This window comes from Strongylocentrotus purpuratus, unplaced genomic scaffold (assembly GCF_000002235.5).
Source record: "Strongylocentrotus purpuratus isolate Spur 01 unplaced genomic scaffold, Spur_5.0 spur5_scaffold_6, whole genome shotgun sequence".
Lineage (NCBI taxonomy): Eukaryota > Metazoa > Echinodermata > Echinoidea > Camarodonta > Strongylocentrotidae > Strongylocentrotus > Strongylocentrotus purpuratus.
In genome coordinates, this window is record NW_022145612.1 from 60,411,737 (window position 1) to 60,439,591 (window position 27,855).

Sequence of the window (27,855 nt, forward strand, 5' to 3'; positions counted from 1 at the left end):
AGAAGGAAAAAAAAGCATCACATTAATACAATTTTAATGGGACATTTACAGCAACCTGAAATCACAATTTTGCATCCCAAGAAGACAGCCAGTCTGCCTAATATGATATCTTTAAATGTTTAATAAACCAGCAAATGGCCTGTTAAACAGTAAAATGACAGAATAGTACCAATTGGGTCACTCTACAAGTGTATAAAATCACATAGAAAGTAGGTCAACAATGTGAGCAAGCAAGCAGGACAGTATATTGCAATCCCATTGTGCCTGACTACAAAGTTCAATTCACATACTTGCACCATGGAACCATCTGTGTTAAGGGCTCAGGTCTAAAGTGCTCAGGTCTAAAGTGCTCATTATTGAATGATGTCAAATAAGATTATTATAGCTGATAATGAGGTCGCTTGGATCTCCATTACAAACTGCATTCAGGACTACATTATATCTACTCAAGGACAAGGTTTAATAACATTAGATAAGAGAATGGGAACCAATATAGTAGTCTTTTAATAAAATGAAGAAATTAGAAATATAACGTTTAAAGAATACAGCTACCAACTGCAAAGGTAACTCAAATGTAATTGAAATGTGACATTAAAAGACTGAAACACCTGAATACAGGCAGTGAGAATTGTTCTTAAAACAACAAAGTTTAGATTTATTTTTTTAATGTGTACGGTAGACCTAGAGCCTATCCAAACAGTTTCACTCCAATCAAACAAGATTTTAAAAGATTCAACTTCATCATTAGACCACAAAAGTCAGTGTCATGAAGAAAAAAGGTTGTTGGCCCGATTGGAGCAGCTGATGAGCTTATCCCCCTCCCCCTTCCCCCTCCCCCATCAAGCTTTCTATTTCAATGAAGCACTCGCATTATCACTGATGAGGCACCTTTATCTTTTATTAATGATGAGTAATTTATGGAATGAGTAAATTACGGGCAATGCAACATGCTTCCCAAAATTTGAACCTCTCACCTGCTGTGGCTGGGGAATCCCACCTAAGATCGGAGGTTAAGATTGATCTTAATCCATGGTTTCAATATACATACCGGTAAGCATAGTATGCACATGTCCAATGGCATAATATATTGAGGATTATACTCTTATTATCCTTTTTTATATTCCTCTGTAGAAATTTAACCCATGGTTTATAATTAATCCTCTTTTTTGAAGTCAGGCCGTTGTGTTTGGACTAAGGTCTACATTTTCAATCCTGAATCAAAAACAAATATCCTCATTATGAAGTTAAATCCAGAGCATATTTCATACCAAATATATCAATGCATCTAGGCATAAAAATGTCTCCTGAAAGGTTCTTTTAGGGCAATTATCCCAAAGGAGGTGAAGGACCTGTTCACACTGTACTAGGTTTTCAGTTATTAGTGCTCTACAGTTATAATGGCCCTATAGAACCCTTAAAACTGATTACATGTACAATCTTGGTCTTTGAAATTTACCAAACCACCAAAATGTATTAACACAGCACAAGACTTTTATTCAACCCCATCGATACACAATAGTTCAGAATTGTTCTCCTCCTCAAATACCTTCTCAACAATCTCTTGCACATATTCTTCGTTGGTGCTCACTACAAAGTTGATTCTAATATGTTTTCAATTTGACAGACATAACTATTGAAATTGCACAATAAAACAAGTATAGTAAAATAGTGAATACAGTGGGAACAGAGTGAGAAACGTAAAACAAAGCGATATACGATGACGCAACCCTGACATGTGAACAATTTGTGTATGTCTTTTCAGTACACGATGTGATTTTACATGGAGGTATATCAATCATTTTAAAGTCTTTTCATCCAATTCTATGAAGCACCCTATGGCACACCTGGCCTAACTTTGTCCGCTGATTTATGGAAGGGCTAACACTTGGACTTCCATAAATCAGCGGTCAAGCTTGACATAAATCAATCAAATCATTTAACAAATAAATAAACCAAATTATATCATTTGATTATGAAATGAAAATGAGCAAGTAATTTCCTAGCGACAATGGTAGTCTTTTTTTGTATTTCATCTTGTTACAACTTGATGGTGGTTTGTACAGGATGAAGAGGTTTACATTTGGCATCCTTTAAATCGATGGGCTAAATCTACGCACCTAAACAGGGTTTAAAGTTAAACCAGGCCAGGCCTAACATGAGGCAGCTCTCAAGAATACAGGCCGTCATTGTGTACATATGATGCTTTCTCCTCTGTATATATGATGTACATAATGTGTGAAAAGCCAGATGGACATGCTAATGTATGCTAATTATGTCCTTCTCACTCAAAACAGGATATAACGCCTGGATTACATTTGGCCTGCGATTAGTCTACGGAGCCCGTATCCTGCTCGTATCCCCTTTTCCGTGCAGCCTCTGTGCGGTGGCAGGAGGCGGCCGTGAGATTTTCGTACGGATTCACTGGCTCCGCAGCCTTTACAATTTTGTTTCGCGAGAAGTTAAACAAATCTGAACAAATCGTAAGCCCGTAGCCCGTATACATGTCGTAGGTGGCATTGCACAATCCCCGCATGGGCATCGCCCGGAGGCCTCGCACTGATTGTGCAGCAAACGTATGATTTTTCGGTGAACATGGGGGCAAAGAAAATCGTACAGAGATTGTAGACTCATGGGGCATTCGCACGGCAATTGCACAGCTATCGCAAGGTTGCTGTACGGTCACCGTGCCTTCTCCGCTCAACCTTTGCACGGAAGCTGAACGGGCTCCGTATGATTTCCGTACAATCTCCGAGCAGCCTCTGTACGGATTTGCCCCGGCCTGCCCCCGAGGGCCAATACAATAAATGGCACGATGCTCGTAGATAATGTAAACACAAACATCGTAGCCCGTAGCCTCCTACGATGTCTACGAAAAATCGTAGACTAATTTATCGTACGGCACCCAGGGCAAATGTAATCCAGGCATAAGGGATCAGGCTTTGGGTTTACAATTTTTTAAGGAAAAGTCAACCATTGGTAGATACTTAAAACTGACCATTTAAGAAAGAAAAAAGAAATCCCCAACCACAAGAATTCCCATTTTTATACAATATGTCACACTCCACAATTCAAAGTTATTGTTTGTATAAACTATACTTACTTCAGTCATGACACACATAAAAAGCCTTCATATTCAGATCCTTTGAAGGTCTTTATAACATGAAGTACAGTTGCAGATTTGTATAAGATTCTGAAAGGGTCTGATATACAAAACTACACCTTAGAATTGGCCATCTGTTCTCTGGTTTGGTGTACTTTTTGCTGATGCTATCTCCAAAAATAAGTTAAATCCTTTTTAAAATCAAAGCTTATTTAGTATTTAATAATATGCATCATAAAAAGAATGTGGTACTTCAAATTATACAACAGTAGTGATAGTGCACTGCTTTATTACCGGTAGCTTACATACTTGCGTGTTCCTTCTCTTTTTCTTTTTTTTTGTCTTCACTGTTTTCTTCTTTGTTGAAAACTTTGTGGAGTCTTCAAAATTTAAGAGATTTGATAGAGTTGATTTTGAATTTTGAACATGTTGCCAATAAAAGGACTTGTCATGCTCTCATTCCTTTTAAACCGTTTTGGTTTCAGAGGCTACGTATATTGTAATGAACCAATTCTTTGCGTTACACAGTTACATAAGACCATTTGAACAGCCATTGGTGATGTCTATTTTTTATTCAATTAGGACATATTCTATGCTGAACAACAACGTCATTTAAGAACTGCAGGAATTTCACAATTACTTTATTCCTAAATAACATAGTGTACCGGTAAGTCATTAAAGCCATGTATATTGAATACACATGTAGTCTGTAATAGCAGCATAAACAACTTTAATGTTGCGTTTCCCACTGTTTCAAAAAGGGTATAAATAGATAAGGAAACCACAGAAGGATTAATTCACTACTATTCTCAAGACCAATTTCAGTATCAAACCTACACATTTCTACTAGGAAAGAAACAAGTCACACTTGTTAATTTGATTCTCTTTGCATCCTTCATCTCAATAACAAATTACATTAATGTACACATGATTTCATTAATAATTTATGAAAAAGATTTAGCTAAAAAACAGACATGCGATTGTATGTCTATCATATTAGTTCAGTTGATATCCAATGACTCGTTGATCTGTATCGAATCAGTACAGCAGTAAGTACTGAATAGTTTCTACAATTCTTTTTCTTCATCACAGACGATGACTTTACCATGACGATGATGAGGATGAGGAAAGCTTTCTCTCAGAGCAGCAGATGACTATTAGGAAGGATGATTATCTTTCCTCAGGCAGAACCATTGTTAAGAGTACTCCTACAGCTATCATGCTTTCTCCTTTACAAGCTCACTACTACCAAGGCAAGCCAATTGCCATTCTCTCATCTATCAAAGCACTTCCAAAACATCTAGGTGCTACCCATCCGTACAGAAGAAACGAGGCGATAGCAGCATCATCCTTTGTCTATTGCTTACCTCCTCTTGGTCGGGGTAGTTAACAAATATAGCGAAAGGTGAGATGAAAAAAGTGAGAGAGTGGCACTTAAGATACGACGGAATTTCACAACAATTTAAAAGGTCTATTCTCACTGAGTCGGCCGTCCTGTATTCCATCAAGCGTTCGGTTGCCACCAGGTTCAAGGGAGGGCTCCCCCTTCTGTTGGTTCATATGTAGGATCTACAAGAAAGGAGGAGGACCTAATGCCCCTATTCATCCGGTATCACTCCTACATGATGAAATCCGTCACGGCAAACTTGGAAGCTTCATCGCAGTCATTGGTTTTAAAGTCCGTTGTCACGTTAAAAGTGCATGCTCTGGCGTCGCCCACGAGAGGGGCCTGTAGAGAGAGAGAGAGAGAGAGAGGAAGTGAACGAAAATGAAGATTAGATAAGAGACTACTAAAACATGACATCAAATCACTTTGCTGCTATGCTACCACTCTAACCCTAAACAAAACTTGAAGAAAATATGACCGGAACATATATATGTCAAATCACCATAATACTAGAGTATGACAAGAATAGAATGATACAACCAACAAAAATAAATAAACCTGTCCATCACCCAACCCAACTACCCACTTTCAATCAAGATTCCCTCTACCGTTTTCAACATATAAACCTAGGGAAAAGCAGCTTCAGTATAGGATTTTCTACGGTTATCCTTCTATTGTAATATGTCAAATTTAGAGTAAGAAATGTATTTTAATTTCAAGACCAACTTAAATGTAGCTGTCATATAAGGCTACATACAAGCATATTACACCTATCACTGTTCTACTTTTGACTACAACTTGGGAAGCTGATAGAATATGTCAATTGATAACTTGATATATTATATCATTTTAAAAGATACAACAGTATCTATGATTTTAGAAATATCTGTACTGTTATCTGTTTAAGAAAATAGTAAATCAAGAGATGGAATTTTCGCAACTCATGAATTTTCATGTCACAAGAGTGTCTGATTTTAAAGTACTGGTACACATAAAAAAAATACAAGATATATTTACATCTGTACAAAAATATACCCCCACCCCCTTTCATATCAACGTTATTTCAAGAAACAGTATCAAAATATACCATTGACTTCAGTAAGTATTGATTATAAATATCATTCATATATGAGACCTTACTATATAGACCTTACTATATAGATGTATGGAGTGCATGCATGAATCCATACAATATTCTATATTATGTACATATATTGTATACTATTTAATTGGTTTAGGTTTCGTTCACAAATGACTTGATAAATTGCCTCACAAAATAAACCTCCAAATCAAAAACAAATTCAACGAAAAAATAAAGCAAATACAAAAAAATCACATACTTTATCAAAGAATACAAGGGGCCAGATCACTTCAAATTGCTGTCTTTTAAACAATCTGAAAGAGCCTTTATTTCACCTCTACTTGCCACTCTTTCACACACATTATGCTTTCATAAGTTCCTTTTAGGCAGTGTACCGTATCATGTGTGAACAATCCTTTAATGTGAATGGGGGCTAGTAATGGGTTTGATCTTACAGTGTGAATGGGGGTAGTAATGGGTTTGGTATTACAGTGTGAATGGGGGCTAGTAATGGGTTTGGTATTACAGTGTGAATGGGGGCTAGTAATGGGTTTGATCTTACAGTGTGGATGGGGGCTAGTAATGAGTTTGAATGGTTAGTTGTGGGTTTGGTTGGGTTGATTATATGAGGTCATTAGTAATGTACATGGCAGTCTGGATGAGGTATGGATACTCTGCTGAGAACTACGAGGGCAGTACAGAGATGCCAACTTTTGGAAATCAGAAATAGGGAGGATTTGTAATCGACACCAATTAATGTGCGCGTAGCGCACATCTCGAGCGCGTAGCGCCCGACACATGCGGCCGGGGTCCAGGGCCCGCCTTAGGGCCCTGGAAGCTCTGGGGTTCTAGATGCTCTCTGGTGCAATCTGAGCCTTATTTTGGAGCATTTTACATGTGTATTTAGTTAAATAATTCCCCCTTTTTTTTTAATAACATAAAAATTGTACAAAATGCATGATGAATTACTTTCAGACTTCCGATTACACAGGTACTTGATACTGTATTCGGTCTTATACTTCCGAGACCATTTCCTGGTCTTATTTTGCTGATTTTCCGCCATTTGGATTCTGTGGCAATATCCACGCATTGGTTACGGCGATCCATATGCTGAAACAATCTTTCGCTACTCTTAATTTGTCTTTTAACATAGTGGAATTATTACATGCTTAAGTTAGCAGATGATATTTCTCTTTCAATTCACAGATATATATACTGATAAGCGCCCTCCAAAAAAAATCATAATAAAAAAAAAAAAAAAAAAAAATCATTTTTTTTTTTTTTTTTTTTTTTAAATAAATCGGGAGGATAAGGATGGTGATCGTAAGGTCGGGAGTTGGGGTGAATTATCGGGAGCCTCCCGATAAAATCGGGAGGGTTGGCATCTCTGGCAGTATATCTTATCTGTAACACATCCAAGATGGCTGATTGGACTATGGCTATATGTATACAAAATTACCTTAAAAACTCAACGAGTATTAATGACCAAGAAGTATAAATTAAAGAAAGGATAACATAAACCACTACCAAGAAAACTCAAGTCGGACTTAGCATCTGTGAATAACCCTTCAAAATGCGAGTACACTTAGAAAACGGACACACAGAAATAAAGTGAAACTTAGGTTTAATATAGTAGCGGCCAGCGGGATTAAATTATTTTCTCCACACTTCTTGATCATTAATCCTAAGAATGCACAGTGATTTTTTTTTCTCCTCCAAATAGATTTTATACATAAGATAATTGTATGTGATTGATCTACTGCAATGCCTTTATAGTTCTTGGCAGACAATACATACATGTATGTACATGTATGTAGTTACTATCTAGGATATTAGTCTGTGGCCGGTGTCATGCAATGTACAGGATGTATTCTGAGAACCAAAAGCTCATTAACCCCATGAAACAATAAGAGTAAATGGCCTTCTGGTGGCTCTCATTAGATAATAGCTTTACATTATATCCATTCAGTAAACACATTATACAGGGAACAAAGTAATACTTGCTGTCCAAGTAGAGCTTTACCCCCATTAACATATACTTTGAGTTTTACTAATTTATCTGAAAACAATGGAGACAGCACATTTTATGTAGTACCAAGAATGCAGCGACATGTAATGTACATGTAGCTTTATTATGAAAGAAGTAGGAAACACTTGCTGTATAAACTGCTTTCACTTCAATGTCTTTGAGATGTAACTCAAATAGAGTCATCTTAGCAAGTACTTATTACAGCTGAAATTAAGAAAGCTAAACTTATCTTAACAAACATACACAACTTAAGAGAGATTTCTTCAAATCTTGCTGGAAAACTGTCTCAGAGTCAATACATTTTGACTCAGAAACAAACGTAATAGTCATTAAACATCCTTTAAAGAGTTTTGATTTTTAAACAGCAAATTGTTTTGCACAATCACTACATTAAAAACTTCTTTCACAGTTTTTAGTCAACAGTCATGTACTGTAATAATCATGAACTACATTGCGTATTCTACTGAACTAAATTGCTCAGTTTAACAGTTTAAAGCAAATAACTACTGCTTTCTAGAATTGTCTAATAATCTACAAGCTGGTCTTTAGACTGTCTAATATTGATAATGTGCTCTAGTGCTCTACATGTACATGTAATATCTAATCTATGAAGGATGAAGCTAACTGAAATGTGTGTAGATTAGAATATGTTTGCTAGTATCTAATGTTCATACAGGGGAGGTCATGGAAAAACATGCAAATATATCTGTATCATGGGTTATAAAAATACAAAGGTCAACTCATATCAAGGATATATGCAAACCTAAACAAATGATTGAATTTCCTGCATTGATGTTACTAGGGTCTCTACTTTTTGGGTTCCAAAATACTTTTCTTTTTAGGGCTAAAGAAAGACTAAAAGGAATAAAAAGGCTAACAATGTCAGGCATAAAGGAAAATTAAAAATCATAACTTGTACTTGAATTACTATAAAATCCCATACTAAATTTAACCAAAACAACCAAAATGTAGAATGAATGACAAAGCGGGTGGAAATGACATATTCCTCAAATAAAGAGGAATAAAATGCTGAACTTTCTCTCTTTCTTGCAACACAACACAATTTGGATCAAATGGTTTCTTTTTATGATGCTGAAAACAAAATGGGGAAAAAATAAAATTGAAATCAAATTGGATTAAAATGTGATAGGAGAGTTATAATGAGTGATTTGATGTGCATGCAGTGATAAAGAGATGGGCATGTTGAGTGAATGGTTTGTTGCAATGGCAGAAATACTTGAACAAACCCATTGCATTCACCAGAATTATGAATATGGGGTTAAAATTCTAAATCTAGGCTTGCATTTTTGTTTCTTTTGTTATTTTTTTTTTCTTCAATCATCCTTTTCCAAGATGAGTGATGTAATACCTGTGATTTACAAAAAGATTCTGTTTCGATCTCCCCCTTGAATCCTCTGTCAGAAAATTGGAAAAAATAAAGATAACACAGAGAGATACTCACAAATTCACAATTTAAACATTCAAGAGAGAATAAAAAAGGCAAGTTTTGAAAAGAATATTAGAAGTCAGTGCACACTACTGCAACTGGAGTATAAATATTGTACTGGTGCTAATATGCATGGCAACATAATACAGTCATTCATTTGGCCATGCGTTTTAAACAGAAACAAATCTTTAAACATTTTCTCCATCATCCTTGTATATGTTTCTAATGCCTCAAATTTGTATATTTAAATTTTAAGAAGACTATTGAAATATCCTGGGAAAACCATTGGAAGGGTGCCAAACAAATCTCTGACTTTGTAAAGCTTTTAATGCCTCTCTGGCACTCAAACACATCATTTTTCTCTAGCCTAAAATGCATAAAAATAGATAGGCAAAGAGCTCAAGTAATAAGAAACCCTTTCCTCATTTCTTTTGCTTTTACATGTTGTCTTCTTCATGTTTATAGGAATTGATCTAGTTTCAAGTTATATCTCTCTTCCTCCTTCCTCCTTAATAAGGTGGAAAAAATGATATCACGAGTATTAAGTCATCTTGTGCCATCTACAGTATACATGTATATCACTACCTCTTATTTTCCAAGAAATAGTTGATAAGACATCAATCCTTGTGAATTATGCAGATTGAGTAACAAAGCAAAGGCCTAGCTGGCTATGAATGATTGCTGCCCGCTAGCTACATTGCTGTGTCACTAGAAACATGCATGCAACAAACAAGATGCTTTACTACACACATGGATACAAGCAGGCCCAAGGCAGGCAGACAGGCAGGCAGGCAGGCACACCATAGATTACATGATATATGCACAAACAAAAGCATGCACATGGAATAGAAAGCGCTTCATGCAACACATTGACATGGTCTAAGCATCTTATGTATCTGCTCTTCAATACACAAAAGTGTTTACTCATTACATCCATGATTCTTATTTTGTAACATACAGTTAGAGAAGTTTTAAAAAGTTTTTCTTTAGTTGAATCCATTATTTTTCAATAATCTAATATATTATAAGGATATTCCTACCTTAATGGTTCTTAACAATGTCTTGTTTTATGTCAGTTACAGTTTTTTCTACTAAAATCATCCTCTTCCTATTGCTACCAAAATAAAATGTATTACATCTACTTTTCAAGCTGATACAACAACAACTACTACTACTAGAACTACTACTTCTACTACTACGACTACTACTACTTCTACTAAGTACTACTACTACTACTACAACTAGTACTCAACTATTATTTATGATACAACTACTAACACACCTACTAATGCTGCTAATACTTATAATTAAACCATTTATCAGAATGCCTCTTATTTTAACATAAAACGTTATAATATGATTATTTTCATGAAAATGGGCGACAGGAAATACTACCGGTATTAAACAACAAAAAAATAAAAAGTGTTTTTGACTTTCTGTCTAAGTGAATATACAATTAGGATACCACTGCGATATTGAAAAAGAAAGGAACTATAAATACATCTGATCCTTCAAAAAAAAACTGCCTGATTGATTCCAATGATAAACATACATGTATTTACTCTGTACATGTATGCAATGTTAAGGTTCTTGCAATAGAAATTCTTCTTCAATTATAATACATGTTGACTACTAATTCTTTCAGAGTGTACAATATACATGTCAGAAAATCTATGGGTGGCTTCAATGCCAAAGTGATATATGATCTATGTTTCTTTCTTTCTTTCTTTCTTCACCCAGTGTAGTATCAAAAGGTCACATGAACCATCAGATTAGCGCTACAAGGGGATTCATGCTGTACACTGACTTATCACAAGTCATTTAGCTTCTCAACACAGCCACACTGGGAATCCTTTCTAAACTACACAGAATGCTCACACTCATGCACTTTTCTGTTATTACATCATCGCCATGGGAATTGGAATAGTTTTATTTCACACAAAAACTGGTTCTAAAGGAAGGGGGAGGGACTCAACTTAAATCAAATGTAATGTGACTAAACATGTAGTGATTTACCAGTGTAGGGATTTTCCAAATCTCTCATTAATATAGCTGTTTCTATTATATTTACTTTTGTTTTGTTTTGTTTCTTTGTAATAAGTATAATCATTTAGTTTTGCGGATTGGTAATTCATCAAAATCAAAACTTGAAGGAAAAAAAAAATAAATACATGTTTTACATAGTAAAACAATATTTTGTTGTTGATTGCTTTTAAAAATAGTCAACATGAAAACCAGTCATGTGATCATATTTTCACTGCATTTCTTCATGACAATAAAGTATGCTTCATCAGACCTCTATGATTGAAACCCTACACTGATAAACATTACATTTTATCACAGCACACAATTTGTCCCTTGTATATGAACAAAGGTCCAATGATGCATCGCATGCTATGTATGTAACTCTGCAGTAGCAAAATGTAAAATTCCTTTACAAAACAAACACTTTCAAACCATTTCTTTACAGTTCTTCATACTTTACAACATTGTCACCAAAGCCTTCAACATGCTATAGCCATTGATGGAGTGACCCCCAAATGACATACCGGTAACTACATCTCGGATCATTTGGAGACCAGTTTAGGTCGAGTACAATGCTTGTACGAGACCCAAGTTTAATATAAATAATAAATCCATGTATGAATTTAGTTCAATGGCAGTTTACTAATGAAATAATGATTACCAAATCATATTTAATCTCCCCTTGTCCCCAACTTTTAGAATGGTGATACATATTGGTATCGAATTAAAAATGATCCCTTAAATAGTTTTGGAGATAACTGGCAAGTGAAATTGAGTGAAATGATGGACAACCCAAGATAAAACGTTTCTATCATCAACTGTCCAGGACAGAATAAGAATGAAAACTTTCCTATATACATCAATCAGAATGAACCCAACATTCTTGACAAATGAAACAAAATTTATTCACAAAAATATACTTTTCAAATATATCTTAAGCATGCACAAATGCACTGTATGTCTTCAAATCATATTATAGACTATAGAGGGTCCAATTTTGAAGGAGATCAAAGTCTTTCTGGTTGATAACAAATGCCTTGTTAATGAGACTTGTATCACAGGGGAACTTCATCAAGAATATTCATAAGGGAAGCATTGTAATTGCATGACTTCATGCAGTTCAATCATGGATATAAGCTCTAGACATGAATAGTTTTCCCTCATCAAACACCCACACCCAGATTTCACGCATCAAAGCAAGTCTTTTCTTTCCTAAGAGGCTTCAATATAGTTAATATAAGCCATACATCCATCCTCTAAGTCAAAGACCTGTTGCTTCTGCTCAGAAGGGGGCATTCACCTTTAGCGGCACTCGACATAAAACATGCTTCATATTGAATTAATGAGTTTGGGCGTTCACTTCACTGAACGGATAAAAATACAAGAAGCCTTCCTTCACAGAATAATTGGATTGGAAGTAGAGGTAATATAAGGAATAATACTACTTGAAGCAAGAGGTTTATCATCATAATCTACCGGGCTAATGTACTATTGTAGCAATATAAGTTTGATCGTGGGTGTGCTTGATAATAGAACTGATGATGTAAAGTATGAGATCTACTTGTTCACAGTCTTTTCTAATAACTTTGTTAATCATTACACAAATAGTATACCTAATGTCTAAAGTGAATCTGTGTTTGAGAGTGTTGTGTAAGAAAGTATCATCCCTTTGGAGCTAGAAGGAGGTAACTCATATCTTGTAATGTTTAATTAACACCCTTCTGGTACCAAGCATCTAAGATACTCGGTGCAGGCAGGGATTAATACTAACTGACAATGTGGGGGTTTGTATGCACGAGCCCATGTTATAAATGTTGACATTCTTGGGCTTTGGATTTAGATTTGGGAGCCCAAGTTTCCATGTTAGCATCGAGCCATGGTTTAGGTATCAAAGATATAATTAGAAATGGAATACTTTGGTCTCTATTATAAATTCTAGTAGCTTCAAAACATTGGTGCCTGTGACTAGATTGAGGAAGATGAGGGGGTTAGGTTTTTTCATACCTGTGCTAGGCACTGCGGATGAGCGGATACCGGGATCTCTGGACAGCTGGCATTCCGGTAAGTCCATTATTGATTGAACTGGAGACAAAAGGAAGAAACAGGAAAAGAAGAAAGAGAGAAGGAAAGAAAGAAGAGAAGAGTAATTAAAAAGAGAAGGGATAAAAATTATCAATCTAACCATGAGTAAAAACAAGTACATTTGGTATAACACCTAAATTGTTCTAACTTACAAAAGGTGAATACACTAAGATATTTGTACAAAATCAATCTAATAAAACTCTCCCTCTCTCTCCCTCCCCCTCTCTCTCTCTCTCTCTCTTTCTCACTCTCTCTCTCTCTCTCTCTCTCTCTTCCTCTCTCTCTCTCTCTCTTGCTCATTCCTTCTCTCTGTCTCTCTGTCAATCTATCTTTCACTTACCATCCCTCAATGGGTGTATCTTGGAACCAAAGCTGTTAAAGCAAGGATGTCTCATAGTTCCTTATCTTCCTCTCTCTATCTCTCTCTCCCTATCTCCCACTCCCCATACCCCCCTTTCTTTCCCTTTTACCCTCCCTCCTTCACTCTCTGTCAATCTATCTTTCACTTACCATCCCTCAATGTGTGTATCTTGGAACCAAAGCAGTTGAAGCAAGGATGTCTCATTGCCTTGGCAGCTGACACCCTGTTCTTTCCTTCATACTAGTTGTGTCATTGAAGAAGAAAAAAACAGAAGAAGTTGAATTAAGTAGTTTAATTTACTAAATATAGGCTACAGTTAGTAATCGAAACAAATATATACAACACATGCAGTATTTTCTTATTGCTTCATGCCTAAATCATCTGTATAAGGCAGGTAGAAATACTCTCACAAATTTGGCTATATTCACAAATATATTCTATATAACAGTGTCCCTTCTTTAACTTTAGAAGAGCCTCAAGGAGGTCGTGGCGCTATAAGTCCAACCTGGGTGCATTGATCACCAAAGGTTCCTATACAAGACATAGCTCCCGACTGAGATTTGAACCTTCAGCCTGTTGATTGATCACCTAGTGTACAAACCACTAAACCACAGTGCTCCTTTACCTTGAGCAGGTCTTCTAGAAGGTCCTGGCACTGCAGGTCCAGCCGAGGTGCATGAGTCACTACAGGCTCCTTTGGGTAGCCAGGGAAGCCATAGGAGACAAAGTCCTCGTTAGCGCTGATGCCGGGCCATGTCTTATCATCGGGGGTGCCAAGGAACTTGAAGATAAGATGAAGTTCATCCTCTACGGTAGAGCCGGGGAAGAGGGGTCGGCCTGCCGACATCTCGTAGAATATACATCCAACTCCCCTGGTACAAAATAAGAATATAGTATTTGGTAACTGGTATAAATTATGATGACAAGATTGTTTTTTAAGAAGATAAAGGAGAAGATGACAGATAATGAAAAGAAAGAAATGTCTATGCACTTTTTCTTCTGAACTTGCTTTCATAATGTAATCAATAAAAGTGATATATTAGGTTTAGAAAGTGGCTTCCTAATTACCTTTGAAACCATTTTATTTACAACGCAGATGATTGAGTGAGATACAGGTTTCGTATACAAGAAATGTAAAAGGAAAACACTTCTCACACTTGAATGACACATGCTCCAGCAACAATTGCTCTGCTGTCAATATCCTACACTAACCAGACTATCAGCTTCAGCCAGCCGTGGACCAACAGTTATAGCTAACCCTTAACCTTACCCTAGACATAACCTAATAAACACAACTGCAACCCTGTTTAACGGGTTGCAGTTGTGTATGACTCTGGATTTCTTGATCTTTTTAAGCTCAATACTAAGTGGGTATAGAAAACCTTTGCTCATGCAGGACGTTCGCTGTGGAATGTCCTGCCTTGTGAGGTTCACTATTATCAGATCAGTTGAAGTATTAACAAATAATCAAAATAACTTATCTGCTTGATTCAGCATATAAGCAACTGTTCTCTACCATTTTTGATATGTTCTTGCTCCAGGCCTTTTGTTTATAATGCAGATAATTTATGTTATTTCATTGATTTTAAAATTTGCATCTTCAGCATTTAATTTCAAGTGGATTTGACGCCTTGCAAATCTCATATATTATTATTATTTTGTTAAGACATTCCCAAAGCAACTATTGCCAGCGCATTCGTTAGAAGACTACTTACCACATGTCAATGGATGTTGAGTACTCGGTACTCCCTAGGAGGACGTCAGGAGGTCTATACCATAGGGTTACTACTTCATTGGAAAAGGTCTTACTAGGTACTGATTTAGCTCTGGCAAGACCTAAGGGACCAAGAACAAGAAGAAGATTACATGTGAGTGTGAATATAGGGTACATTGGAGTGGGAGAGGGGTAAAGGAAGGAGGGAAAAGTGGGATGAGGAGAGAGCGAAGACTAAGGGGTGAGAGAGAGAGAAAGAGAGAGAGGGATGTGGATAGAGAGAGCCGGGGAGGGGAGGGAGAAGGGAGTAAGGAGAGAGAGAGAGAGAGAGAGAGAGAGAGAGAGAGAGAGAGAGAGAGAGAGAGAGAGAGAGAATGAAAGGGGAGCAGAGAGAGGAAGCAGTGAAGAACAGGATAAAAAGATATCCAAACATTGAGGGAGGGGAGATACCATAGTGGGAGAGAGAAGAGGGAAATAAATATATATGAAATGGATAGGGATACAGGAACCTAAAAATAAATAGCACCATGTGAGAGAGATTATATATAAAGATTAAAGAGGTAGATTAGAATTCAGAGTGATCAAAGAAAAAAGTGAGAAAAAGAAATGAAAATGACTTATATTTCCTTTTGAAAGGAATTACCAAGAAAGAGACAAGGACAAGTACAAATAGAATAGAGCAAAAAAAGAGCAAGAAATTGATATAAAATAATATATATCAAGGGTAACATACAAGAAAGCATTTGTGTAAAGGAGGGGATTTAAACTCTATCATATTTCAATCATAACCTTGCCCATAAACAGAATTGCAATCAATCCTCCAAGTGGCTGCAGCTTAACAGGTCTTATACAAGAAAGTGTTGTTTTCTCACTTCCCATCACCTTGTCTGTGGGTCCAATCAACCTAATGAAGGCATCTTCTTCATGCCACTTCATAATACCACCGCTCATGTTTCTAATAAGAGACAGGTTTGTACATCTGTACGTCTTACTCCTCTTCTTTTTTTCCCTTTTTTTTTGGGGGGGGGGGGGGTTCTGTTCGACATGGCAACAGTAAAACAAAAGGTCTCATACAAAGAATTGAGATTTAAGTTTGTTTTTTTCTTTTCATAAATTAATACTCTGTGCACACTCTCTAACAATTCCATTGTACTCTATAAGTCAAACCTAATCCCCCTTTCTTACCCATACATGCTCCAAAGTAGTACATACTGTGAAACATTTCAATATTGCAATATTGTTAATGTCAGCCATTGTTAAGGCATAAAACTTAAACAAACTGCAAAAACTCTTTCTGACTAAAATGAAACTTCACCAATAAAGACCAACTTTGAAATTCGTGAAAGTTTCATGCACGCAAAAATGATTCCCTTACTGATCAAGAGATTCTAATCTGCCATCTTGTGTGCTCTGCCATTGCACTTTGTACTTTTACAATCTTACAAAGCCACTTACCAAAGTCTGCCAGTTTGAGTTCCCCTTTCTCATTGATCAAGAGGTTTTGAGGTTTGAGGTCTCTGTGTAACACCTGCCGTTTGTGACAGTACGCCAGTCCTCTTAGTAATTGAAATAAGAATAACTGTAGGGAGAAATAAACAAACAAATGTTAAATAAGAATACATGTAAGAAAGTGAAAGTGAAATATCTAATCTGATCCAGATGGGCCCCGTTGCATAAAAGTTACCATTAATGGTAACTTTGCCATCAATGGCAACTACCATGGTAACAGGGCTCAACAGCCAATCAAAATCAAGGTTTCCATGGTAGTTACCATCAATAGTAAGTTTTGAGCAACGGGCCCAGTACAGTTGTTGTCTGTTTTGGAGCCAGAAGGGCATTATTTGATTTCACACTCAGCTGGCTCCAAACAGATGATATTTTACAGATGAAAAAAATGGAACTTGAAATTATATTATAAACTCACGCTTAGTGTTGAAGTTCAAAAAGAAAAAGAAAAAAAAATCACAGGAGATACATGGAAGTTACATCTCACTTTTCAGTATTCACTCACATCATGCTAGATCACATTATCTTGAAAGTTCTTGTAATGTTTAGCTGATTACAACCGAGAGATATCAGACTTAAAGGGATAGGTGAGTTCTGTTTTCAGACCGCAAATGAATTCAAGGTGCATGGTTATTGCTCTTATCTATGACATTTATAGTGCCCTTTCAGAACCTAAAATTGCTATGAAGGTAATTTTAGACCCAAAATGTGTGAAATTTAGCCAATACGATCATACCAATTCAGCTCCACTTTCAAAAAAACATGGTGACCGTTAATTAATTATTTAATTAAAAATAACAATACATGAGCCGGCTAATTGGTAATATAAGCAACATGAAAATGCCAACAAAAAAGCAAACATCAGCTTTGGCTGAAATACGACGTAAAAGGCGTTATTTTGTTTTTTCACGTTTTAAAAAAAAAAAAATCAAAATATCTAATATTTGTGGTGGTACACAAGTATTAGAAATCGTTATACTTCAGCCGTCTCTAAACTGATTTTGATCAAACAGAGATGATTTTGTCATAAATATTATGTTCTTTCAAATTTGACACTCAGTTTTTCATTACTTTATCTCACAAAAAAATTAATTTGTGCAGCGCCCCCTGCAACAGAACTCAACTATCCCTTTAACAGAATCTTTGAAAATGAAAATGGCAGTTCTCATATAATTCAAATTGATATTCATTGTAAAAAAGAAAGTGCACTGTGCAAAGAAATCACATCTCTAATCATTGAAAAGAAATTGTATTTGTCTTCCATTTTGGTTATGACAAAGTCTTTTTACACTCACAAGAAGAAGGTTTCTCTTTAAAAAAATGGCCCCACATTATAATGAACCAGTATGAGAGTTCATTTGGTGTGCAGTGAATTGATGAAGTTAGAAGCTACTATCATTAAGTATTAATTGATGGAAATGCGGCATGACAAATTGGATCCTTAAACTGTAGGATTAATAAACTCATTAATATTGCCTCTTGAGTCTGACGTAGGTTCACACAATTAAAAACTAAGAAGATTAAAGGTCTGTCTCAGCTTTTGTACATTTACAAGAGGAGTCAATTGAAGTTTATTTCATCAAGTTTTGGAGACACTACAAAGGTCACTTTGGTGATGAAGTAGTATACTTGGTGCATCTACCTGATCATTTCAAAGACTGCATAAATTATTTATTTTCTTCAAATAGCTTTGGAAATTGCAAGGAAACAACAGAGGGAGGGTTATATGTCCAGTCATTTTCTATTATCAAGGAGATTTCATGTTCTTGATGTGGAATATATGAAAAGTTTTTGCTTTTGAATATATTATATTTTAAGGCTACAAATGGCTCTCCATAATATTTAAATCCAACTTAGAGATAAGTTTGACTTTGGATCTTTGTGAAACACCCCCAGAGCTCAAGATTAGCTTCAAAATACTTACCTTCACGTTGTTCATGTTCATTATACTTCCACAATCGTCCATGTACTGTTTCAAGTCTTTCTCCTACAAGATAAAACAAAACAAAACAAAGCAATCAAAATTACAGATACAAATCTCATAATTCCTATAATCTGTGACTTTGTTTAAGTCAAGAAAATTTCTTACAGGTTTAAGGATGTTATATATTACGAGGTACCTGTCCAATTTGTGTGCTTCTAAAAAAAAGCATGACCTGTTCATGATGTATGTACCTACTTTCACAAGTGGAAATTACGTTTGTTCCACACTTTCATGTTAACATGTAGAATGTATGTGCCTGGCATTAACAATGTGTCAGAACATGTGCGCATTATTTGTTGTCATGGGAACATCAAATCTCTGGGCAGTGTTTGTTTTGAGGGAAACAAGGAAGGCTCTCATGACATTCAGGTAAAGGTGTTACAAATCAAGAGAATGAATGTAATAGTATGGACATCACGATTCAGGAAACAGTTAAAGAGAAAGTCAGGTTCTGATTAAGATGATTGAATGATGAGCTTTCTTGTTCTTGTACATCATTTTTGAAAGAAAATTATAGCAGAAATGTCCACTAATAAGGACTGCTCTTCAATACCCTTATATCAAAATACATGTATGTAGTCCCACATACCCATTTCCATGTGCAGTACGAGTGATTATCAGCAAGATTTTAGTCAATTTATTTTGATTTCTAATGATTCAAAATTTTCACAATGTACATCACTTCTCATATACTACATGATCAACCTTCCACTTCAAGAGTTCCAGACAATTTCTTTCACATTTTGATCACATGAACAGAACTCTATTTTATCTTTTAATCGAAAAGCAAAGTCATGTGACAAACATCCGGACATTGGCACAACTTGGTATTGTGTAAATCATTCTGAGAAAATATCAGTTACAAGTGTGTGCTTGTACCCAGGGGATGTATACATGGGTATTGCAATTCTGGATTGCAGACTTATCGAAAGCAGCTAACAAGTCTGTATTTCTTATAATTACTTCATCTATGTCATGAAAACACTTAAACAAATATGAACATCAATAAACTCTAAACTGAGGTTTAGAGATAACATGTTCCTCCTGCAGGATATAATGCTAACATAGCTAATATACTGTACATGAAAAAAACGGGGGTGGGTTTGAACAATATTATTTCTGCTAAGTGCATCATCATTTTATTTTCAAAATCATTTCAGCTCAGTCAAAATAACATGTTTGTGCCAAAGTAAAAGATGTCATGACGCCAATTATGGGAACGCCCATTAAGCCATTAACACGACAAGAGCATATGGGATGTATGCAATGATGAAACAGATTCCTAGCAAGATTGTAAAAGGTCATTTCCTTCTTATCACTTTAAATTTAAATAGATTTATATCTCCACGAGATATTGCAATTAATCTCAAAATATAGTTAATGATCAAATTTCACTACATGTATGGCTTCTAATAAAGGAAAGGAAGACAATGGCGAAGACTGTTGTTGAGATGGAAAAAGATAAATTGAAATAATTTTACATTAACAATGTGAATAGTGCCTCATAATTAACTAGTTTTAATAGGGGTGGATCTCTGTTGAAGTGAATATGACTTTTTTGGACCCATACCCCCTTCTTATGTTTTGTTCACTTTTTGTTTGCTAGTCAGACTTTTTTGGAACTTTACCCCCCCCCCCCCCCTCATTTTTAATGCTCAATAACCTAATGTATTGTTTCTGGGTTTTTTCTGTTCTCTTTTTGTTGGTTATTAGACTTTCTGGAAAATGCACCCCTTTTTCTTTCTATTTTTTCATGCAATAATGTTTGAAAAACAGTTAAACCTAAATTTTCATAAGTGAATCTTGTAATCTTTTAGGGACACTTATGAACGTTGTAAAAAGCAGTTTTAAACAAAATGCAGTTAATACTCAACCTCTTCCTTCAGAATGTATGTTAAGATATCATAAATCAAACTCTCATAGTTAATGTACAAGTACATCTTACATCTTACTCTAAACATTCATTTCTTTGGTATCTAAATTCAGCTATACAATGTAGTTACCTTGAATTTGACAGAGAGTGTATGGAATCAGCTGAGAATTTACTTACCAAATATTCAAAGACTAGTGTGAGTGCTTTCTCTGTGTGTACTATGTCGTGTAGTGTGACGATGTTGTGGTGCTTCAGTCCCTTAAGAAGTGATACTATAAGAAAAATAACAAGACAAGTAAAAAGATATACCTTAAGATTAAAATGCCATTATCAAGAAGTAAGACAGCTATTTCAACATACACGTAGGAGAGAGAAAACAGATTTTAACAAATAAAAAATAGATGTTACAACAGTATCATGATTACCTTTTTCATATGTTATTAATCATCAGGAATATGAAAGAAAATGAAGAAAATAAATTTGTAATATACATACTGTAAGTAATGACTGCATTACAATATTTGTTAAACCCCATGCACATTGACTAAAACATCACGGCCCTGCTTATTTAATACTAGTAGCAATAGCATGTGACAGTTATAAATATACGCTCCTGAACCAATTGTATTTGAATGGCTAAGAAACATGGGTTATGGGCTTATGGCATTCTTTTTTTTTTATTAGGGCCCCTAATGTTTACAGACTATAAGAAATTCAAAAGAAAAAATTTGAGTGTTGAGATAGAGAGTTCAATTGAGAGTGAGTTTCATTCTTTTTTATTTCATCAGCAAATGATTCTTTTATCAAAACATATAACACATTGGACTTGCTGGTATCTGACTGACTTGACTATGATGATTTAAATAATAATAATAATATGTCTTGTTTACCCAGGGTAGCCTCATCAGTATTAATACTGTTCTGCATGAGGGCCCTGCAATCATAGTATTACCCCAGCTTTAGCACGACTACCGTGATAAGGCGCACAAGCATTATGACAATCAGATGAAAATGGAAGCAGACAGCTATACATGTTTGCTCACAATTGCAATTATACTGTAAGGAGAGCGTCACTGTCACGTGCACAACATGTGCAAATATACAGAGTCACCGAGAAGGTAATTTGTCGTCTAAAAAAAAATGAGTTTGGGTCTATCGACAAACTGTCAACTCCCCTCACTGGCAATGATGAGCTCCGGCAAAGGTTTTAGGTAGAAAGTAGTGTATGATTAGAATTTGTTCATGAGAGCTCTTTTTTCCTACTTTGCTCTACTAAAGTTGAATTTTGTTTTAAAGTGGTTATATTTCAACTTCACTCTTAAAAAATAAATGTAGAATTCCAGAGTTTTTTTTAAGTTTAATTTCTTTGACTGCACTGTTGATAATTTTAATTTGAAACATACTATTTCATGCATATGATGAATAACTAAAGCCATCAATAAATGCAGATCTTCCACATATTATAAATCTTGACACATTTTTGAGGTCCTCCAGTTGGCAAAATGAGAGTCAGAACGGCATCAACTCACATCCTTTTGTACTACATATAGCTAACTCCCTTCTGGCTCTAAAACAAATTACACAATGATATCATCATGGCTGTAGGCAGTATAAACTCCTCATTTCAGACCGGGTGATACAAAGTCACATGATTTTGATAGCCATGATTGCATTGAAATGATGTATCATCATAGATAATTCTGAAGCACTGCCTTGATAAGCCCAGCCATTCATATCTATGCCCTCTGACATAAGAGGATTGAGAAACAAACCTACTTCAAACTAATAGTTGACTTTGACCTATGATAGTTCATTGACCTTGAATGGGAAACGCTTATTATCAATGCTGGGAGACACAACAGCTTTTATTGCTTCCCCTTGGTCTAGATCAGCAGCCTAGCAAATGACTGTAACATCCATGTAATTTGACAAATGTTCATTTTCCTCTGATGTCATAGTTGTATTAACTCCTTACAACCAGAGTATATTCTGTAGTAAGATTGCAGGGCCACTTAACAACCTTCTCTTAATACATCCTGCCATTCTTTGTCTTTCAGACTTCTCAAGTATTGCTACCATTATACTACTCAAAAAGGAGGAAGGGGATAGTTTCCAACACCCCCCTCATACTCATAAGCTTATTACCAATTGAATATGAATAGAATTTTTCACAAGACATACATGTACTTTTCTAGACTCTGACTCTAGCCCAAGTATCTTGGGCTATGCATTGGATAGGCTAATATTTTCACTGTGTCTTCCAACATTTATCTGTATTTCTTCACTTATTTTGCCTGTAAAGTCAATTACTGGCTGATGTCTGGCCAAGGGATGGGAATGATAATCTGGTTAGTCCAAATTCAATTACTCAGGATTATCAGTGATTGCCTTCTCATTATAGATCAGTCTTGATCAGACCACATGGTCAGTTTTTCATTTTCTTGCCATCTAACTTTCAACACTGGGACTAAAATAGTCTTGAGTTCCATTCCAAGTATACAAATTTGCGACTGAACTTGTGAATAAAATTCCAGATGTCAACAAGTTTGTAGGCATCATTAACAGTGCATTTTTAGATCACACAAAAATGTAAATGGAAGTACCTAAAATCAGAGTTTGTGTTTTTGCTTGAAATATTCATATATACTCAATATATACATTAACTGCTACATTTTAAGATAAAGGGGGATATTTTAAACGATCGTGAATCTGCACACTTCCTGAACTGGTACATAGTACTTTGGGAGTCATGCCCGCCCCCACCCCTTTAACAAAAGGATCAACACCCAGCGTATTCCAAATAAAAGATGCAGATTCTCTCATATTGATTGTCTCAATGTAATGATGACAATGTTCAATGACTACAGATCTGTGTATCTTCTCCTCTCTCCTTCATTCTTCAAGTTTATATTCCTCACGTTCAAAGTCTTTAGCCCAGTAACACTGGAGAGCCTGACACAAGACCAAGAATAGACCAAACAAAATATCATGTCCAATTGGCCAAGATCTGGTTGTTTGTTAGTTTGGTGTCCATTTTGTTGAGAGACTCGAGTGCAAAAAAAGCTTCCTATTACTTAACGGTTATGAATGCAAGACTAGTCTGATCCGGTGTTAGAAGAGTTGTCATCAAACTAGGGGCTGGAAACCAGTAATTTTGCAAACAGATTCCATCAATTGGTACCTCTTGTTTTGTACAAAAGTGTATGCTCGGCAAACAAGCGACTGCGCATATAGTCGAAGTAAGCAACAGAATTGTTAACGACCTTACCTTCCCTTATTGCAGTGCAGGGTGCCCCTTCCTCATGTTCCAATCGGATCTCCTTGAGAGCCACTAGGTTGTCTGTCAGACGACTCCGCCCTTTGAATACTGTTGCATACGTCCCTTCTCCTAGCTTGTCCAACTTGGTGTACGTCTCCATCTTGCCGAAACCTATTTCTGACTGTAAGTGCACCACAAAGAAAAGAATTCATTAAAAAATATGAAACAAGCTATAAAAAATTCTAAATACGCATGAAAGATCTGGTGAAAAACTTTTTTTCTGATGCTAATGCAGTGCTTCATCATTGAATTCTGTTTCTTACATGAGTATTATATTTCCTCCTTCCTATATTTGTGAGTTTTGAGGGTAACAAATCTTTAGTCCTGGTAGTTTTGACCCAACAGATACAAACTATCAACAACCATTTGACTTAATATTTTGTTTTTTTAATAGATAAAATACATGCATGCTAAATCAAATCTGACATTAACTTTAGGCTTTGGAACGTGGCTTGTTAGTAACTTGAGATGAGTTTGTACGCTAACTTAAAGGTACTATGTCCCATTTGCAGGCCAAAAAATGAAAAAGTTAAATTCCAACTGCATTTGAAAGATAATACTAATTTAGAACTTCCCTAAAAAGGTGGGGCTTGAAATTGTCTTCAAGTGGGAAAATAACGACTATTAGTTGTCAAATCGACTTTAGGGCTATAGAGCCCAAAAGTAATAGTCTCGATTTTCAGACAATTGTACCGAATGGTCATACGTTTTATACTGCGCAAAGATTCAATCAGTTTAATCTTGGCCATCACAAGAAGTGGGTTATTGATGTAGATAAATGCTCATGTATATCCTTTTCAACTCTTTTCATGTATGTTATTACCAAAGAGGAAAAAAGCCAGTCAGTCACTCAATAGTGTCTGACAGTGATGTCTAGCAAGTAAACGGGTTTCCTTGCATAATTTGAATATGAGGACACTGCTAACGTTTAAATTTCACAGATAGAACATACATGACATATTCATAATTCCTGCAAAGTTCTACAGCATTTGAGGTTGGCTGCAAAAGGGACATAGCACCTTTAAGGCGAGTTTGTAAATCAGGTTTAACCAAATTATCACTTACTTTCATCACATAAATTTCTATCCTTTTAATAACTCTTGTACGTAACAAATGATTCACAACTTGGCATTACCAGGAAAACATTACAGAGTGTCCTAATTTATAAAGATCATGCATGCATGCATAGACACTGAAAATTTATCACAAATTTTGATATGAATGTATAAGCATAAGGAAGTGCAATGTCCATAAGTCCCCATTCTTTATATCCTTGACTATCAGCTTACAGATCATACATGTAGGCTGATTATCTTGACTCGTTTATAACCTTTTCATGTATTAATCTATCACACTCTGGCATCACTACAATATTTATAAACTGCACAGAATGAAGAACAATGGATTCAGGCTAGCTGTGACGGATGTATTACTGTGATTGCTGAATCTACCAATAAAGGTCAACTCTATCAATATTTCATTATGTTAAAGCAGGGCTTAACACCAACAGAGGGCTTCTCACACAAGGGCCCCTAAATCTTGACATCAGCCAGCCAGAAACTATTAAAGATTTAACAGGGAAGTGGGCACCCATGCTTACACACACCTTCAAACTTACAAACCTAAGCCCTTGTGAAAGAAGGTGGGTGTAGAACCCTGGTTACAATAATCAAATTCTACATAGCACAAATGAAAAATACCGGTAGGCTTTTTTCAAACTGCAAAGTATATATTCTGGCCTCAAAATTAGCCTTTACATTGTAGCATCTTATATTATTGTATTTGATTGTTGTAAATCGTTTATTGGATGTGAAATAAACTGAACTGAACTGAACTGAACTAGGGATTTGTAATAGAGTAAAGATTTATATCTTACGATTTAAATTCTTGTTGCACATGTAAGAATAAATACCAATATACCATTGTAGGTCATATCATTTGCTGAGAGGCAGAAGGATACTCATTACTCATATCATCTGCTACAGGGTTACCACCCTTATGACTCTTGGCAGACAATATCGTCTACACTTCAAATAAATACACATACATTCATACACCCACATACACCCCCGCCCACACAGAGAGAGGCCCACTTGCATATTCTCCTTTACCGTAATTAACGGTGTATTAACAGCACTTTTTTGCCGCCGAAAAAAATTCAAAGTCGGGGGTGCGTCTTATACACGAGGGCGGTTTATACACCGTTAATTACGGTAACTTCATTCACTCACTTTTTTAACTTTTTTTCTAACTCGCATCTTCACCATTTAAAATATCTAAGAAAGAAATTAAGAAAGATAAATCATTTTCTACAATCTATGTCTTACATATTTCATGTACTTGTCCTACTCGTTTTATTATATATACCTACTGAAGCCATAAAAGAATGGTGAATTGACTACTTTAACTCTTGAAAAAAAATCTCAGTTTCAATTAACATGTACATGTATATATGGGTTTCATTCCAAGTTATCAAACAAGTCAAGATTAATAAAGGAAACCCTACAAACAAAAAATACTAAAATAAAGCAATATGATAATCTGCCACTAGTTGTTAAGCTTGATAACTACATGTAGCCTTCAGTGCACTTGGGATTATACAAGAGATTGTCTGTTGAAAGCCAGAAGGGAGTTAACTTCTATATTTTAACACAAACTTAACGCCCTTCTGGCTCTCTCAAACTGCTCAGTGATCTATTTCCATCGCCTAATGAATTCCAAACTTTAACTGTGGATCAAACACACATAGCTCTTTTCCTGCATATAACCTAAAATCCCATTACAATCCAAGGCAATATGCTATACAGTCAAACCTGTCTATACAAGCCACCCAAGGGAGACTGGCCAGTGTAGACAGGTTCTGTAACACATATTTCTTCAAAGAGGAAAACAATATAGGTGATCAATAAAGCTAGATAGAAGGCCTTTATAGAAGGTAGCCACTTAGACAGGTTTGACTGTACTGGTATTGAAATAAAGCCCTAAGCATAATGTTGCCAGAGCCAATGTAAGAACGCCACACTTGGCACTCTGATCAGAAGTTATAATAAAAGTCCGATACAATTCCAACTAACTATTCCTCTTGTCACGCTACCATTCCCATGAAGGAAGCTGCACAACTCTGAAGGAATTCAACAGAACACCTCTTAGTAGCATTTCCTTAACTGCCAACAGGACAATGAAACTGTTTTACAAATGGCATATTATGATCTATTTATATCAGACTTTCAGCTCATTAAGTCCAAAACCACACTGTGCAAGGTATTATCAAACAATTTGTTGTTTACTTGGTACTGTCTGGTCAACATGCAATCAGACGGAGAGCTGGCCGTACTCAACAAAATGAAAACTTCTCAGAATTGACCAATCCACATATTAACTTTTTATTGATGATGCATGAGGCTTTCCAGAGGTTTTCCAAGGTTTTGTCTGGCATGGCAACAACTAGTGTATGGAACCTGTATTCTGACTATTGACATGTAATAACTAATAAGAGGTAACTCAAACTTTTGATAGTTAGGTACTTGAGGAAGAAACTTGTTTTTATTAATTGATATAGATTACTTGTGAACAGGTGAATTGTAAGCCTCTGTCGCACAATGCTGAGCTAGGTGCTGCTACAGATGCTCTAAATGCTCTCAAAGTATCGCAGCTCTACTTTAAGCCAGCCCAAGATTCAACTCCGTACTCTACAATGCAAAGAATGAACAAGATTTTTCCCCTTCTTCAGTTTACTTCTGAATTGTGATTCACTATTCGATTTTCTACCAGGGGTGATAGTGAGCACTAAAAAAAACAAACTTACCAGTGATGCTCTTCTTGATCTCCTGCTCATCTTTTCAAATGGAGGGCTAAGGCTGTATTTTTCAATGAACTGTTCAGGAAGACGCATATCAACGGGCAGGGATAGCCTCTTGGAGATATCCTAATAAATACATGAACACAAG

At 35.8% G+C, this 27,855-nt stretch overlaps 1 protein-coding gene across 3 annotated transcripts in view; it reads right to left on the bottom strand.

The window, feature by feature from the left end:
- Positions 1-3,214: 3,214 nt before the first annotated feature.
- Positions 3,215-27,855, bottom strand: part of LOC576147 (cyclin-dependent kinase 17) — a 71,626-nt gene continuing 46,985 nt past the window's right edge. For 2 of the 3 annotated variants that reach the window (XM_030971933.1, XM_011681837.2), the window contains 11 exons: positions 27,714-27,833; positions 23,858-24,029; positions 20,767-20,861; positions 18,657-18,719; positions 16,682-16,805; positions 15,228-15,348; positions 14,138-14,384; positions 13,662-13,752; positions 13,074-13,151; positions 8,967-9,012; positions 3,215-4,829 (listed from right to left, as the gene is read on the bottom strand). In XM_030971933.1, coding sequence (XP_030827793.1) covers positions 4,787-4,829; positions 8,967-9,012; positions 13,074-13,151; positions 13,662-13,752; positions 14,138-14,384; positions 15,228-15,348; positions 16,682-16,805; positions 18,657-18,719; positions 20,767-20,861; positions 23,858-24,029; positions 27,714-27,833 — 1,200 coding nt within the window. In that variant the 3' untranslated portion in view covers positions 3,215-4,786. The remainder of the gene's footprint in view (positions 4,830-8,966; positions 9,013-13,073; positions 13,152-13,661; positions 13,753-14,137; positions 14,385-15,227; positions 15,349-16,681; positions 16,806-18,656; positions 18,720-20,766; positions 20,862-23,857; positions 24,030-27,713; positions 27,834-27,855) is intronic. The other variant, XM_030971934.1, reaches the window with a different exon arrangement.